Genomic DNA, 16,577 nt, shown 5'->3' with positions numbered 1-16,577 from the left:
AACAGGGGGCGTGGACAAGATGGGAGCAGGCACTGGACCGGAAGATCTCATGGACTGAGCTTTGGAAAGCGGAGCCGTTCCGGATTAAGTTCCTGATCCAGTCGGTCTATGACGTCCTCCCCAGCCCATCCAACCTCTTCTGTTGGGGTCTGGCAGAAACACCTGCTTGCCTGCTGTGCCAGAGGAGAGGTTCACTGGAGCACATCCTGAGCTGTTGCCCGAAAGCCCTGGGTGAGGGGCGCTACCGCTGGCACCACGACCAGGTGCTGAAGGTGATAGCAGATACCATCTGCACAGGGATTGCACGCAGCAGACAACAACAGCCAGCTGGGCATTCCATCGCCTTTGTTAGAGCTGGAGAGAGGCCACGGCAGCGCCAAAGCCAAGGAGGGGGGCTCCTTACCACAGCTAGGGACTGGCAGCTGAAGGTGGACCTGGGCAGTCAGCTTAAATTCCCGGAGACCATCGCAGTGACCACACTCAGGCCCGACTTGATTCTCATGTCAGAATCAACAAGGCAGGTCATACTGCTGGAGCTGACTGTGCCCTGGGAAGACCGGATGGAGGAGGCATTTGAGAGGAAGAGGGCCAAGTACGAGGAGCTGGCAGGCGAATGCCGCCGCAACGGGTGGAAAACTCGGTGCAACCCCATCGAGGTTGAATGCCGAGGGTTTGCAGGCCAGTCACTCTACAGGGCTCTCAAGTTGTTGGGAATAAGGGGACTGCACAGCAAGAAAGCCATCAAGAACACCACAGATGCTGCTGAGAGGGCATCAAGATGGCTGTGGATCAAGAGGGGTGATCCGTGGGCAACACAAGCTACCTAGACACAAGCCGGGGACTGATCACCTCCGGCTGGGTCGCCTGGGCGAGGGTGTCTGATGTTGAAAGACCCGAAACACCAGATGATCCCAGGTTCCATCACTTATGATGTGTCTAGGTTGCACCAGTTGGTGTATATTAAACCTATATGCTCCGAAGTTTTGTTTATATTTTATATTTAGTTATTTAGGAGAGTCTACGTTCTGGAGTGTTGTGTGTAATTTGACGTGTTTTAAACGTTTTTCATTGTGTATTAGGATATTGGTTAATGAATTTGACGTGTTTTTAACTTTTGCTATTTGTATTTGGGTTTTGAGTTCTAGGGTTAGGGTATTGAGTAATGAATTTGACATGTTTCAAACCTTCAGTAATTGTTATGTAATTGGGTATTGATTTTGGCGTGTTTTTAAACCTTTTTTATTGTAATGTATTAAGGTATTGAATAATAAATATGACGTGTTTTAAACCTTCATGAATTTGTATGTATTTGGGTATTGAGTAATGAATTTAAAAAGTTAAAATTAGTATTGTCTTTGTTCTTGCTTTGACTTTTAATTTAGCAAATCCAAAGCACATTTGTGTGGTAAAATCACAGTTAACAAGTCAAATGTGCAGTACTTAAATTGTAAATGTACAGTATAATGTACTAATTGCATTACTTTTACAGTAAAAATACTGTAAATTATATACAGCAAGACGATGTAATTCCACAGCTACATACTGCCAAATCACAGTAATCCAATGGCATGACAACTGTGAAATTACAATATACTGCTGTTGTTGCATTGCATTTTACTGTGAAATGTTTACAGTTCATTACTGTAAAACATGTGCAGTACATTACTGTGAAATATTTACAATAAATTACTGTAAAATTACCGTGAAATTAATGCAATTATTAGCCAGTAGTTTACTGTAAAATTACGGTGAAATATTTTACAGTGTAGGGATAGCCAGGAGTCTCATGACATGCACCAGGACATGTTAAACACACAAAACAAAAACTCAGCACATAAGCATACAACTCACAAACAATACATGAATACAAAACACCAGCGCTATGAAAAAGCTGCCACTTGCGTTGGCGCTAGGGATAGCGAGGAGTCTCAGGACATGACAAACACGAAGCAGGCGAAGGCGTGGGATGTGACGGAAAGTGTCATGTGGAAGGTTAACAGCGACTGCAGAGAATGCCTGCACTTGACCATTAGATGTTCGAGGTCAGGTGAGCAGCCGGACGATGTTTTTTTCGCATCCACACACCACTGGGTGTTGATCAGGATACACACACCACCTCCTCTATTCTTGCCCGAATCAACTGTTGAGTCCTGCCGATGAATGGAGAGGCCATCGGGTAGGATGACAGAGTCTGAAATTGAGGAGTCCAGCCACGTCTCCGTACAAATGCAATGCAGTCCTTAATATCCCGTTGAAATGCCAACCTGGCTCTTAATTCATCCAGCTTGTTGTCAAGTGACTGGACGTTAGCAAGTAGGATACTAGGAAGCGGAGGACGGTGCTGTCGTTTCCTTAATTTCACCCGGGTCCCGGCTCGTTTCCCCCTTTTCCTCCGCTGGCGTCTTTTCACGGATATCCAGGGTAAACAGCCAGAGATGGGCAGTATTTCAATTACTTGTATTTGAAATACCAGTTATTTTACTTTTGAGTATTTTGTAATTTGTATTTGATATGGCCGATAAAAAACCGAATGTAATTTGTAACTAAATAGTTTAGAGTGGAGTAATTTTGTATTTAAAATACTCAAAATACTTTCTCCAGTGTTTAGGCAGAAGGAGATTTTTTTTCTGTCGGATTCTACCACTAGACCATCTAATCTGCCTCTGAATGTCATTGGCGAATCAATCATCAGTCAATTTGCCAATAGTGGCAAAAGTGGTGCTTCTTATGGCCCGCCCCTTTTTTCGCCCCAGATCGCTCTCATTGACAAAACAGGGCGGTGTTCGAAAACTTAGATAGCTGTCTTGATCCTTGTCAATTTATCTTCATTAGTACAACGACTAAAAGGAGGTTATTAAAAGAGCGAATCGAGTTGTTGCACTGAACGTTAGCCATCTTGACAGAATGTGACTTGATCAAATCCGTATAATGTCCTTATACGCAATTACATATTACGAAAGTACGGTGGGGATAGCCCTCCCGGAAGCGAGATTGCAATGAGAACTCTGTTTTGTGAAAACTTGAAAGTCACACAGGTGCTGCCTGCAAATATTTATACAGTACATATATACCTAATCAACAAGTTGTTGTCTTTTAATAGCTTTGCTTAGTTACACTGCCATTCTGTGACTGTTCTTCCTTTTTGTGGGGTTCACCAGAGCTTTGTGTACATTATATAGCCCCAGGGGCGTAACTATAGGGGGTGGGGTCACACCTGGGCCCCTGGGTTTAGGGGGCCTGTAGCCAGGGTCCATAGGCATATTTATGTCAATCTAAATAGTCTGAATTGCCAAGTCACATTGCCCAAAATACTGATGTATACCATATTCAGCGAAAAAATTACACTGACAGGTGTTATAGGCAGAATATGTGTGCGGGGGGAGGGGCGTGGTGGCGGCGGCAGTGGCGGTTACAAACATGAGAAAAAAAGGATACAGGACTCAAATGTTTGGAAACCACTGACAAGGGCCCGTCATAATAGCCTGCACCTTGGCCTCTGGTAACTACGTTACGCCACTGTATAGCCCAAACCTGGAAAACGGAAAATTCAGAAAAAGTATTTCCTATATTTTAAAAATACAAAGTACATGTATTGTATTTTGTTACATTTTCTGGCAACAGTATTTTGTATTTTATTTTGATACATTTATTTGAGGGGTAGTTTGTATTTTGTATCAAAATACATTTTAATGTATTTTTGCCCATCTCTGTAAACAGCCAGGAAAACAACTCTGGTAATCAACGGAGTGAAAGTCCCAAGATGCGTTTGTAATTTGAAGATTCAGCCTGATATTCAGTAAAGCCTCTCTGTCGTACGTGATTCGCCCAAGACACGTTGTTAATACATGTGAAAATAACATTATTAAGATGAAAAAAAGTTTAAAGTTGAGGAGGAGCAACGGCAACGGCAGCCATATCTCAGGCGCCTACGTCACAATTACTGTATATTATATTTTATTTTATCTTATCTTATCTTATCTTATTTTACTTTATTTTCGATTTATTGTCTGATTTTGATTGATGTTTGATATACTGTATACGTTAATGCCTTTTTTTTTAGGTTGTATAACCTTTTCTTACTCTGGCAGGGGGACTGCCAATGGAAACTAGCCTTTTCGCTATAATTGGGTGCATTTACATTTTAATGTTCATGAATGTGCAATGTCCCTCTTGATCAAATAAACAAAATGTATTGTATTGAATTGTATAAATCAATTTAAATTAAAACAACCTATTATTATTAATAATAATAATTAATTAACTGTAAAGTACAGTTTTATCTTTCTGTTGACATATTTTCCTTGAAAATAGCAATGTTTTCACCTGATCAGATATTTGGCAGGTCATCCACTGATGTGTTAACAAAAAAAAAAACTGGATTGTTTTCTCTCTGCAGCAAGAAATCGCAATGTTTAAAGAGTTACCCATATCAGATAGCTTGGTCAAGCTTTGCATGCGACCTGTATTTATTAGTTAAAACCGATATGATATTTTATTTGAGTTTTACACAGAATTTCTTTTTGAATTCCTTGTGCAATTGGTTGGGGACTTCCCACATCTTCCCAATCCTCTCACTGTCACATGCAAGTACTCATACCCAAAAACCTAACCATTATAACAACTGCCCAACCATAGATCCTGAGCACCAAGATACAACAACAATGTACAAGTAGCTGGTGACAGCCGGAAAACGTGCAGCATGTTGTACCCAGGATCTGTAAAGGCCCACCTTCACACGACTGCCCAATAGAACCAGATAGCCATAGGCAATAGCCTCCTTCGTGAGCATTTTTTTTTTCAAGCAGGCACCTTTCTTCGTTAGTGTTTAGTGGAAGTAGGCCCACCACACCTCCAGAAGAACAGTGGTGTGTGTCTGGCATCCCAGAGCCATCCCCCTCCATACTCATGATGGGTTAGGGCATGCTACTACCAGAGACAGACACACCTCAAGATACACCTCGATAAGATTTCATGTCTCAGGTTAATTCATGACCCCCATGTGACCGTCCTAGCTACGAAGCCTCTAAAATCTAACTCCACTGGTCTTGTTTGCTTGCCACCCTCACTACCTTGCTTCCTCTACCAGTTCTGCATACTTAAGCCTCTTTCTTTCAAAGACTTCCTCAATTGCATCTTCGAAGGGAATCATTATTAACTCAGCAAGGTAAAAAATGCCCTCACACTGAGAATACAACACTATATGGTTTCATAGAAGTCACAGCTACACACTATAAAACGTATCCGACATCAGCCAGCAATCTCCAATCTCGCACTTTGCTCCAATGACTAGTACTGTTTGTACGTGCCTGGTGTCCACTTTCCTGCCCCTCTCTCACAAAGGAAATTCAACTGTCCCCGTTATTAACCAGCAAAGAGTTAACCTCAACCTCAATTTATTCTCAAACAAACACAAATGATTTTAAAACCTCCTTATGTCTCTATGTGTAGTGACCCTGGCTAGTTTTACACCCAGAGAGAAAATGTTTTCAAAAAAAGAGAGGACATGTGGTTAATTCTATGAACAGAGCACATGTTGACAACTCTAAAAGAGTACAATCTCATAAAATAAGTAGAATGAATCAGGCAATCACCAATGTTAAAATGTAAGATTTATTGAAATGTGTCAGTTTTAACAAAATTGATATCATTTTGATGATTCCTATCAAACGCTTAAAACCAGAGAGCCCCAAATTGACAATTCAGCCAATATAGTCTTCTATTCCAGCTTAAAGGTCTTGACGTTATCTTGGAAACCTTTACCTGTATGTAAATTGATGGGATTTTAATACTGAGAATGAACAGTAATATACACAAGTAAGGCCAAAGCATTTGATAATTCATTTTTAAAAGGTAACTTCAACTCTCTCTGGTTCTAAGCTTTTGAAATTAATACTACATAGATACTATATGTTCAGCTCTGGGTAAACTTTACTTGATGTAACCAAGGCACACATACAGTGAAGATATAAAGAACCGCAGAGAGTGAAGACCATGACAGACATACACGGGCTGGTTTTTGAATTAGTTGCCAATGATGTGTGAACACATGAGGTTCTGAGGTTCTGCAGTCCTGGTCTACACGGTTGGTTTGGACTCCCTCACTGCACAAGTAGCCTCAGTGAAGTCCGGTTCAAACGCCTCCCTCAGTTCTGGAGATATGCGTACCCATCCCTGTGAGGGCAGAGAAAAAGAACCTCATCCTGATTCAGTCTAGTTTCTAACCGTTTAAAGACCTATTTCTTAATCCACAATTCTGTACTACACCACACAGTATCTATTCATACAAATCTATTGTGCACCCTTTCAGAGATGATTAAGGAAAAACCATATAACTATACCTCAACATTCCCACCAAATTCATAGAAGAGGTCATTGAGCTTTTTGGTTGGGTCAGGAATAACCGGCACAAAGATCACCCTAATCCTGTTGAACACATTAGTTGTTAAATAAAACATGTTGGGTCCCAAGATCACCTTAATCCTGTTGAACACATACATTGTTAAATTAAACATTTTGGGTCGAAATATCACCTTAATCCTGTTGAACACAGTAGAATTTACATTTTAAATTAAAAAAAGCCAAGGACCTGTTGGGTCCAAGAGATGTGATCAGTGCCTGCTAGAGGGCTAGCAAGGAAATGAAGGATGACAAGGACTCTGTCCTGCTCACCTCTCGCACTCTAAAAGGACACGAACCATGATTACCAGGATGATGGCAAGTGACACAACCCCAAATACCATATAAAGGACCTTTCGCACTGGGGTTTCTGAAAGGAAAGGAAAATGACAAAATAAAAAAAGAGACACCTCTAAGTAACTGAGCAAGGAAAGTCCAAGTCAGAGATCTTATGCAGCCATGTGTATGTCTGAGGGTGTGTGTGTGTGTGTGTGTGTGTGTGTGTGTGTGTGTGTGTCTGAGGGTGTGTGTGTGTGTGTGTGTGTGTATGTCTGAGGGTGTGTGTGTGTGTGTGTATGTCTGAGGGTGTGTGTGTGTGTGTGTGTGTGTGTGTGTGTGTGTCTGAGGGTGTGTGTGTGTGTGTGTGTGTGTATGTCTGAGGGTGTGTGTGTGTGTGTGTGTGTATGTCTGAGGGTGTGTGTGTGTGTGTGTGTGTGTGTGTGTGTGTGTGTGTGTGTGTGTGTGTGTGTGTGTGTGTGTGTGTGTGTGTGTGTGTCTGAGGGTGTGCTGTTCCACCTGCTGATGCGCTGGGTTTCAAGAGCCCCCATGACACGGCTGGACTCCAGTCACTCCACAGGTTGGACTGTCCACATGTACTGGCGTACCGGCAGCGGACTCGAAACGTATATGTTTTTGTCTGAGAGACTTTGGCCAAAGTGTAGGAAGTGCTCCCAGGTAAAAGTGCACTTGAGCTCTGTGAGTTAGAAAGAGAGGTTACTGTCGTAGCTGAAAACAAACCTGCTAGAAGTCTTGTCTGGCCTCTGGGCCCCAACCGTATTTTTAAACTTCTTTTTCACAACCACATTTTAACTTTCCATTCCCAACTGTATTTTTAAACATCTTTTTCACAACCACATTCTAACCTGCCATTTCCCTGAGTCCTTCCGGTAAGAAACAGTACTCTCGACACAGTGCTTTACAGCAGGTTCACTAAAGCTCCACTGTAGGGATATATCCCCAACAGAACTGTTCCCCAACGCTGTGAGATTCTGGGGTGGGTGAAGTTTCACTTAAAGAGAACAGACAACAAAAATGAACCGCTGAACTTGCACAGAAAATTCTAGAAAAGGAATTTTCACAGCTGATCTCAACATGAAACATAGTAAATAGTTCAAGCATTCTAAAAAAAGTGGATTAAATAATATTTTGTATTAACATTGCATATCAGATAACTAAAGCTGTCTTACCATCATTTTTAATTTCATGTGTCTGATTTCTTAGCGCGGTCCCATTAGACAGTGTGGTGTACAGGCTCTTGAATCTGTTCTTACGGTTCTTAAAAGGAAAGATGCAGCCAACACTACATCCATCTTTATACTGATAAGTCGGGCACTTGCTGTGTGTTTCGCCTTCAAACCTGGCAAAAGTGACAGGTGACAAGTGACAGTTTCTGCATGTTACCAATATCTGTTTGCCATTGCACAAGGACATGGAGTGGATCTAGCATCAGTCACCGATAAACCTTCTAGATACTCACTTGCTCCTGAAAGTGAAGTTTCCACGACTATGAATGCAATTCCAGGTGCAGTTCACATTTTCCAAATTAACAATGTAACAATATATACCTGAAAAACAACCACCGTATGAATATACTCTTTCTACCAAACAGAGCTTGTAGCATTTCTATAAAAGAAGAGAACAGTAATGAATCAGATTCAAATAAAGGTGTCAATGACTCTGAAGTGGAACTAGCCTTAACTTGAAATTAAACAGAATTTTAGCTGAAAACAAGCCCACATTCATGTTTGGAAATCCCCTCTCACCACTGTGACCTTTATAAGCACACAATAAAATGTCACTTAACTTAAGGCCAGAAAAATTCAAATACTGTCAAATAAACAAAACAAAAACTGGGGAAATTAAAAAGTATCTAATTTTATTTGTAGAATGTGGAAACATTACACAAAGAAACTGTCTCCGTTAACAGTCCTATATAGTGAGGCTTTAATGGGTACTTACTTGGTATGGAGGTGGAACATCCCTTCACACAAAAGAATACAAGACTGCCCAGCAGCACTGAAAATGATTTGCTAGGAATCATTTTGTTTTTATTCTACTATAAACATCCATAGTGCGTAGAACAAATGTATCTCTCTGTCTTTTAGAAACTCTCGACAGCTTCCTCTTAACTCAACTTCCTGTAGCATTATGTCTCACTTGCAGAGTGCGGAATTCACTCGCTATGACGTCAAACAGACACACAGAGAGGATAGGACACATTTTTCATTTAATATTGGAGGTAGATGGAAGATGAAAAGTGACACGCTGTTGGAAAACATGACACTTTAAGTAGAATGAATAATCCCTGAGTTATTATTAAGCCTGTGTATTTTCAGTTATATATTCTGTGTGGCAATCAGTCTGTTAGAATACTGATGTGTTTGATTTAAAAGAACATTCTATGTCAGTTAGTTTGTAACGTCTCTTAGGTTGGATGCGCTGTATGTAACCTGCTTTAATCCTGAGAAGTAATCTTTAGTAAAAGGGCTATGCCATTGCCTATTTATTCTCAACACAGTGTCGACTCTCATTATTGAAACCAATAGGTTATGGGCCCAGACTAAGCTGAATAGAGCCGTGAGATAGTTTTCGGAAAACTTTGAAGAGGAAAGATGTCGGAATTGAAGATTGCGATTGTTCCACTGAATGGCTCTAACTATCCAACCTGGAGAGTGCAATGTCGGATGGCGTTAATGAGAGATGGCTTGTGGGGAATTGTTGACGGCACCACGGGCAGTCCTAGCCGCTCAAAGCCGGAGGATTTTGAGAAGTATGTGTTACGGAAGAATCGCGCTTTATCTACAATTGTGCTATCGATCGAACCGTCCTTGCTTTACCTAATAGGAGACCCTACGGATCCCTCTGCTGTTTGGCAAAAGCTGGCCAATCAGTTTCAAGCAAGAACATGGGCAAACAGACTGGCACTAAGGCGCAAACTTCATGCACTTCGTCTGAATGATGGTGAGTGTGTTCAAGATCATATTAAGACTATGTTAGAAACATTTGACGCGCTGTCAATCATCGGAGATCCGATAGATGACGACGATCGCGTAGTTCATCTGCTAGCAAGTCTGCCAGAGTCATTTAATATGATAGTTACTGCATTAGAAGCAAGTGTTGATGTTCCAAAAATGGAAGTAGTGACAGAACGATTGCTGCATGAAGAGCGCAAAATGAAGCAGCGTGATGCTGATACAAGCAGTGATGTCAAAGCCATGACCAGTAAGCAGAGATTTAAAGGGACAGGTCCGAAATGTCATCATTGTGGAAAGTTTGGACACATTAAACGAAATTGCAGAGATCTGGTCAGAAATGAACAAAATGGAGACAGGCATGTTCAAAAAGCCTCAAAGCAAAAAATGAACAAAGCTGAAGTGAAAAGAAAAACAAATCACAGTTCAAACAGTGAAAGTGTTGGATTAGTAGTGAGTCAAGCATTATCTGTGAAGTCTGGTGAAAGACTGAAAAGCTGGATAGTGGACTCTGGAGCTACTTGTCACATGTGCAATGACAGGAAGATGTTTGTTGAATTTAGTAGCTTACAGTCAACACAAGAAGTGACACTGGGTGATGGATACTCAGTACAAGCAACAGGACAAGGTGTTGTAATGCTGGAGATGATTCTCGCTGACACAACTCGAATGTGTAAGCTGAACAATGTCTTGTATGTTCCACGCTTATCATACAACTTGTTGAGTGTATCCATGGCAACACAGTCAGGGAAGATTGTGAAGTTCAAGGAAGATGAGTGTAGTTTGATGGAAGAAAATGGAAAGCAGATTGCAGTTGCAAAAAAGGTGGAGAGTCTGTACTACATTTGTTGCAAAGACCATGAGAAAGCAAATTCAGCTGCCACTGAGAGCGTGCACAAGGAGACGAAAGAAACTGTCTGGCATCGTCGCTTCGGGCACCTCGGAGTGCAGAATCTAAAGATGCTAGCCAAAGAGCAGTTAGTGGAAGGATTAAACTATGATGTGCTTAAAGACACAGAATTCTGTGAGTCGTGTGCTGAAGGCAAACATCATCGTAGTAAATTTCCAACTGATGGCAGAACACGAGCCAAAGAACCACTTGGTCTAGTGCACAGTGATGTATGTGGAAAAATTAATGAGAAGTCACTGAGTGGAGCAGAATATTTTCTCACGTTCATTGATGACAAAACTCACTATGTGTGGATGTATGTCCTGAAACGCAAAGATGAAGTCTTCAACAAGTTTGTTCAATGGAAAGCAGAAGTGGAAACAATTACTGGAAGGAAACTAAAAGTTCTACGCACAGATAACGGAGGAGAATACACCTCAACAGAGTTCAAAGACTTTCTGAAGACAGCAGGAGTGCGACATGAGCTGACTGTTCCGAAGACACCCGAACAGAATGGAGTTGCAGAGAGGATGAACAGAACCCTGATTGAGACAGTGAGGTCAATGCTCGCTGATGCAAAGCTGCCTCAGAGATTTTGGGCTGAAGCTCTCTCAACAGCAGTCTACCTGAGAAATCGGAGTCCAACAAAAGCTGTAGCTGGCATGACACCATTTGAAGCCTGGACAGGAGAGAAACCCGAAGTGGACCATCTGCGTGTGTTTGGATGTGATGCCTATGCCCACATACCAAAGGATGAAAGAAAGAAGCTAGACCCAAAGGCAAGAAAGTGTGTTATGCTGGGATATGGAACCGAAACAAAAGGATACAGACTGTATGACACAAAACAAAGCAAAGTGTTCTACAGTAGAGATGTGATGTTCAATGAAGCTGTCTGTGGCGCTGGGAAGTCAGACTCAGGAAATCAGAACATTGAGTACAATCTGGTTGAATTTGATTACACTGACAGTAAAGAACAAGTCGTCACTGAAACTGCAGAGCCTGAGATCCGAAGATCAGGAAGAACCACAAGACAACCTGATTGTTATGGAGAGTGGGTGACTGTTGCCAACAGTAACCTGCATGAACCTGAAACCGTGCGTGATGCACTGACCAGTCCTGAGAAGTCAAAATGGAAAGACGCAATGCAGAAGGAGATGCAGTCTCTGTATGTGAATGAAGTGTGGGATCTAGTAGAATTACCTGAGAGCAAGAAAGCCGTGGGAAGCAAGTGGGTCTTCAAGGTCAAAGTTGATGCCGACGGGACAGTTGAAAGACACAAAGCTCGCCTGGTGGCTCAAGGTTTTTCTCAGAGGTTTGGATTTGACTATGATGAGACATTCAGTCCAGTCGTCAGATTTGAGTCTGTCCGCACTGTTGTTGCACTTGCAGCACAACATGGACTGAAGTTACATCAAATGGATGTAAAGACGGCCTTCTTGAATGGAGAACTTAAAGAAGAAGTCTTCATGAAACAGCCAGAAGGGTTTGTCGTGAAAGGAAAGGAAAACTTTGTGTGCAAACTGAAACGCAGCATTTATGGACTGAAACAGTCTCCTAGATGCTGGAACATCGTTCTTGATGAGAAATTAAGGAAGATGGGATTCATGCAAACAAAGAGTGACCCCTGCATATATACAGCTGCTGATGGAGAGATGTTTTTAGTTGCTGTTTATGTGGACGACATAATTCTTGGAGGGAGGAGTGACAGCCGTATAACGGAGGTTAAGAAGGAGCTTGCAAGATACTTTGACATGAAAGACATGGGAGGGCTCAAACACTTCCTTGGAGTGAAGATCATTCAGCGTCCAAATGGAAACATCTGGATGGGCCAGACGTCTTACACAAAAAGTGTTCTGGAGAAGTTTGGAATGGAGACCGCCAAAGCTGTCTCTACCCCAGCTGATGTGAGCACAAAGCTTGTCAAAGCATCTGAAGACTCAGAGAAGGTTGAGCAAGCGCTGTATCAGTGTGCTGTGGGTAGCCTACTCTACCTATCGACCAGAACAAGACCAGATATTGCATTTGCTGTCAGCAATGTGGCAAGATTCTGTTCTGATCCAACTAAGCAACACTGGACAGCTGTGAAGCGTATCTTGAGATACCTGAACGGAACACAAACACTAGGTCTGCTCTATTGTAAGGAAAGAGAGGAAGAGTGCATTGGATACTCTGATGCAGATTGGGCAGGAGACCTCGACGACAGAAGATCCGTGTCTGGGTACATGTTCAAGATGAGTGGCGCAGCAGTAAGCTGGAGGAGTAAGAAGCAGCCATGTGTTGCTTTGTCTACAGCAGAGTCTGAGTACATGGCACTAGCCAGTGCTGCACAAGAGGCAGTCTGGATGCGACAACTGCTGTCAGATCTGAAAAACAGTCCTGCTGGAGCAACAGTTATCTTTGAAGACAACCAGTCAGCTATCTGCATGGCCAAGAATCCGCAGTTTCATGGACGTGCAAAGCACATTGACATCAAGCATCATTTCGTTCGAGAGCAAATTGCAAGTGGAGCAGTGGAACTGAAGTACTGCAGAACTGAAGACATGATTGCTGATATGCTAACCAAAGGCTTATCACAGGCGAAGTTCACCAAGTTGAGAGAAATGGCTGGACTTAAACCATTAGTCTAAATGGACATTCTACCTGCTAGTGAGAAGGAGTGTTGGAAAACATGACACTTTAAGTAGAATGAATAATCCCTGAGTTATTATTAAGCCTGTGTATTTTCAGTTATATATTCTGTGTGGCAATCAGTCTGTTAGAATACTGATGTGTTTGATTTAAAAGAACATTCTATGTCAGTTAGTTTGTAACGTCTCTTAGGTTGGATGCGCTGTATGTAACCTGCTTTAATCCTGAGAAGTAATCTTTAGTAAAAGGGCTATGCCATTGCCTATTTATTCTCAACACAGTGTCGACTCTCATTATTGAAACCAATACACGCAGTGTAGGCCTAAGGAAATGGCAGGACACTATGTTTTCTCTTCCATGCCTTTAAACATTGCAACAAGGGATGTCTGTCCAGACACATGTCAAGATATATGCACCATTTATCATGAAACGTTTCCAAAGCTAGTTAACGTTTGTCTCCCATTTACCTTCCATCCTATTCCAAAGACATGATTTTAAACCAAACTAAAGTGTTCCACTTGTCGGTAGACAATGGGGTGGTCAACAGACAATCGCTGGTAACAGGAAGCAATGATGGTCTCTGATTTGATAAGATATGTCACCTGTCACCAGCACTCACAAACTGACCAAGTTAAGTTGAGGCTATAGGGGTCTTCTCCAGCCGCACCAATGGGGTCTCTGATAGTTATAGGCAATGTTCTGCCAAACACGTAATGGTGTAGGCAAACATCAAACAGTCTTAGGCCCAATCTCGATTCTTCCCCTTGCCCCTTTTTCTTTGTCTTTGTCTTTATCTTAACCCTAGCACATGCAAGTGTAAGGGCCAAGGGCTGAAAACTTTCCCCTATGAAATGAGACGCCACTCGGTTTCGGGTATGTCACTTGGTTTCGGGTACATCATCATACATCGTCGCCAGCTGGCTGGCTGCTACGTCACCAGAGCGCCGAAACTCTCATGGTTGCAAATATATACGACTGTATAGAGCATGAAACAAGACTGTCGTCATTTTTAAATTCATTTTATGCCAAAAAGACCTTTGTGGGACTCCCGCTGAGCTGCTGCCGCCATCCTTGAAGATGTAGCATCTAGCTAGCAAGCTACCATATAATCCAATGAAGTGGTGGAAAGTTTCAGTTAAGACCTACAATACTCTGCATCGTTCGTGTAGCACATTTCAGATCAAACAGAGTCATTATAAACATATAAAAAGTTGTGTAGATAGCTTTATTCATGTAAAATATTCCTCACAGTGAGGAAATATTCCTCACTGGGATAGCCCTTGGAGGAGCAAGTAAGGTCTCGGATTATCTTGACTCCAATGGCCATATAGCACTCAATCTTATCCCTTAATCTTGATCAAATTGGGTATTGAGACACCACTAGCTCTCACATGAACGCGCAACTTCAAGGGTAAGGGGGAAGATAAGGGGCAAGGGGAAGAATTGAGATTGGGCCTTAGTCTTTCTTAACTATAACAACCCCTTCTAACGAAGAAGCGCACAGGAAGGAAATGCAGAGCTCTAGGTTGCTTCCCTGAAAATGGAAGGCTTGACGCCTGACACAAATACAAAATGTTTGTGAGTGTGTGCTTGAGCCGTAAAGTATGTATAGCCACACCTTTATAAATAGACCTTAAATAGTCCTGTACTTAAGAGAGATCTGTCTGCCTTGTCAAGGTCATTGGTGTGAAGGCAAGTTTGATGCACTCCTGTGGTTCTAAGATTTAGTGATGGTTTTCTCGTTAATCTTTTCATGCCTTCAAAGTCAGACATCATTAAGGATGTCTCAATTCTTCAAAGGCATTCCCGAGGAGACGGTAATGAGGACATATTTGAGGAAACAGAGCAGCTTATGGAAGAATTCTACATGGAAGTATTTTTAATTAGACTGTCTGATGTATGCCTTGCTATAATATATATATTGCCCTCCTGTTCCCTCACATTTACTAAGCTACAGTTAAAAATAAGCTGTGGTGTGAAAATGTACAGTCCCGCTCAGCAGTATTGGCACCCCTAGTGAATATGAGCAAACAGGCTATGAAAAAAATATGTCTTTGCTGTTTATCCTCTTGGTCTTCCACTCAAAATATTCATAAAAATCTTACCTTTTCATTGAGGTAAAATAATTGAGAGAAAAAGTTTTTTTTTTTTACATTAAATAAATATTATTCTTCAAAACATGTGTGCACAGGTATTGGCACCCCTTAATTAAATGTTTTGTGCAGCCTCCCTTTGCCAAGATAACAGCTCTGAGTCTTCTCCTATAATGCCTGATAAGGTTGGTGAACACATGGCACGTGATCTGACACCATTCTTACATACAGTATCTCTCCAGATCCTTCAGATTCTGAGGTCAACGCTTGTAGACTCGGCTTCAGCTCATCCCACAGATTTTCTTTGGGGTTTAGGTCGGGAGACTGTGATGGCCATGGCAAAACCTTTATTCTGCGGCCGGTGAACCATTTTTGTGTTGATTTTGAGGTATGCTTCGGATCATTGTCCTGCTGGAAGGTCCAACCATGGCCCATTTTAAGCTTACTAGAGGGGGCTGTTAAGTTGTCATTTAATATCTGCTGGTATTTGATCGAGTCCATGATACCATGTATCCTAACAAGATGTCCAGGGCCTTTGGAAGAAAAACAGCCCCACAACATCAAAGATCGGCCACCATACTTCACAGTAGGTATGGGGTGCTTTTCTGTATTTATCTTTCTGTCTACGCCAAACTCACCTTTGTTGTTTTTGCCAAAAAGCTTTATTTTGGTCTCATCTGACCATTTAACTCAGTCCCATTGAAAGTCTGACTTCCATTTGGCAAACTGTAGGCACTCTAGTTTGTTGTTGATTGACAGCAGAGGCTTTTTTCTGGCAACCCTTCAAAACAACCTGTGGTGATGTAGGTGGCGTCTGATGGTAGTTTTGGAGACTTTCTAACCCCAAGACTCAACTAATGTCTGCAATTCTCCAGCTGTGATCCTTGGAGATTATTTTGCCAGTTGAACCATCCTCCTCACGGTGCGTGGGGTCAATGTACACACACGTCGTCACCTGACGCTTTAAACTTCTTTATTATTTCCATGATAGTGGAAATGGGTATTTTCAACTGGGACGAGATTTTCTTGTGTCCATTTCTTGATTTGTGCAGCTCAACAACTTTTTATTGCACATCGTCAGTGTTCTTGGGTCTTTCCCATTGTGATGAATGACTATTGGAATTTGGCCTGTGTCATCTCATATTTGTACATCAGTGGAACAGGAAGTCATGGTTAACCTCTTAAGAGTTCATAATTAAACAGGTGAACTTAAAAATGTAAAACATGACTGGAAATAAACTTCAGTTAGATTTCAATTATAAGATTTTTCTACGGGTGCCAATAATAGTGGTGCACATGTTTTTGTAAAAAATATGTATT

The 16,577-nt window shown here is 41.8% G+C and overlaps 1 protein-coding gene across 1 annotated transcript; it reads right to left on the bottom strand.

Moving 5' to 3' along the window:
* Positions 1–6,061: 6,061 nt before the first annotated feature.
* On the bottom strand, positions 6,062–8,716 carry il2rgb (interleukin 2 receptor, gamma b; the record flags this gene model as incomplete). The annotated part of the gene is made up of 8 exons (XM_080841335.1): positions 6,062–6,171; positions 6,339–6,423; positions 6,670–6,766; positions 7,192–7,369; positions 7,539–7,684; positions 7,863–8,032; positions 8,153–8,240; positions 8,635–8,716. 8 exons carry the CDS (start codon positions 8,714–8,716, stop codon positions 6,076–6,078), a joined length of 942 nt encoding a protein of 313 aa, XP_080697461.1. The 3' UTR covers positions 6,062–6,075.
* Between the last annotated feature and the right edge of the window lie 7,861 nt (positions 8,717–16,577).

This window comes from Sprattus sprattus (genome assembly GCF_963457725.1).
Source record: "Sprattus sprattus genome assembly, chromosome: 6".
NCBI lineage: Eukaryota > Metazoa > Chordata > Actinopteri > Clupeiformes > Clupeidae > Sprattus > Sprattus sprattus.
Note: the sequence above shows the minus strand (reverse complement) of the source record. Positions and strands in the feature narration are given on the sequence as shown.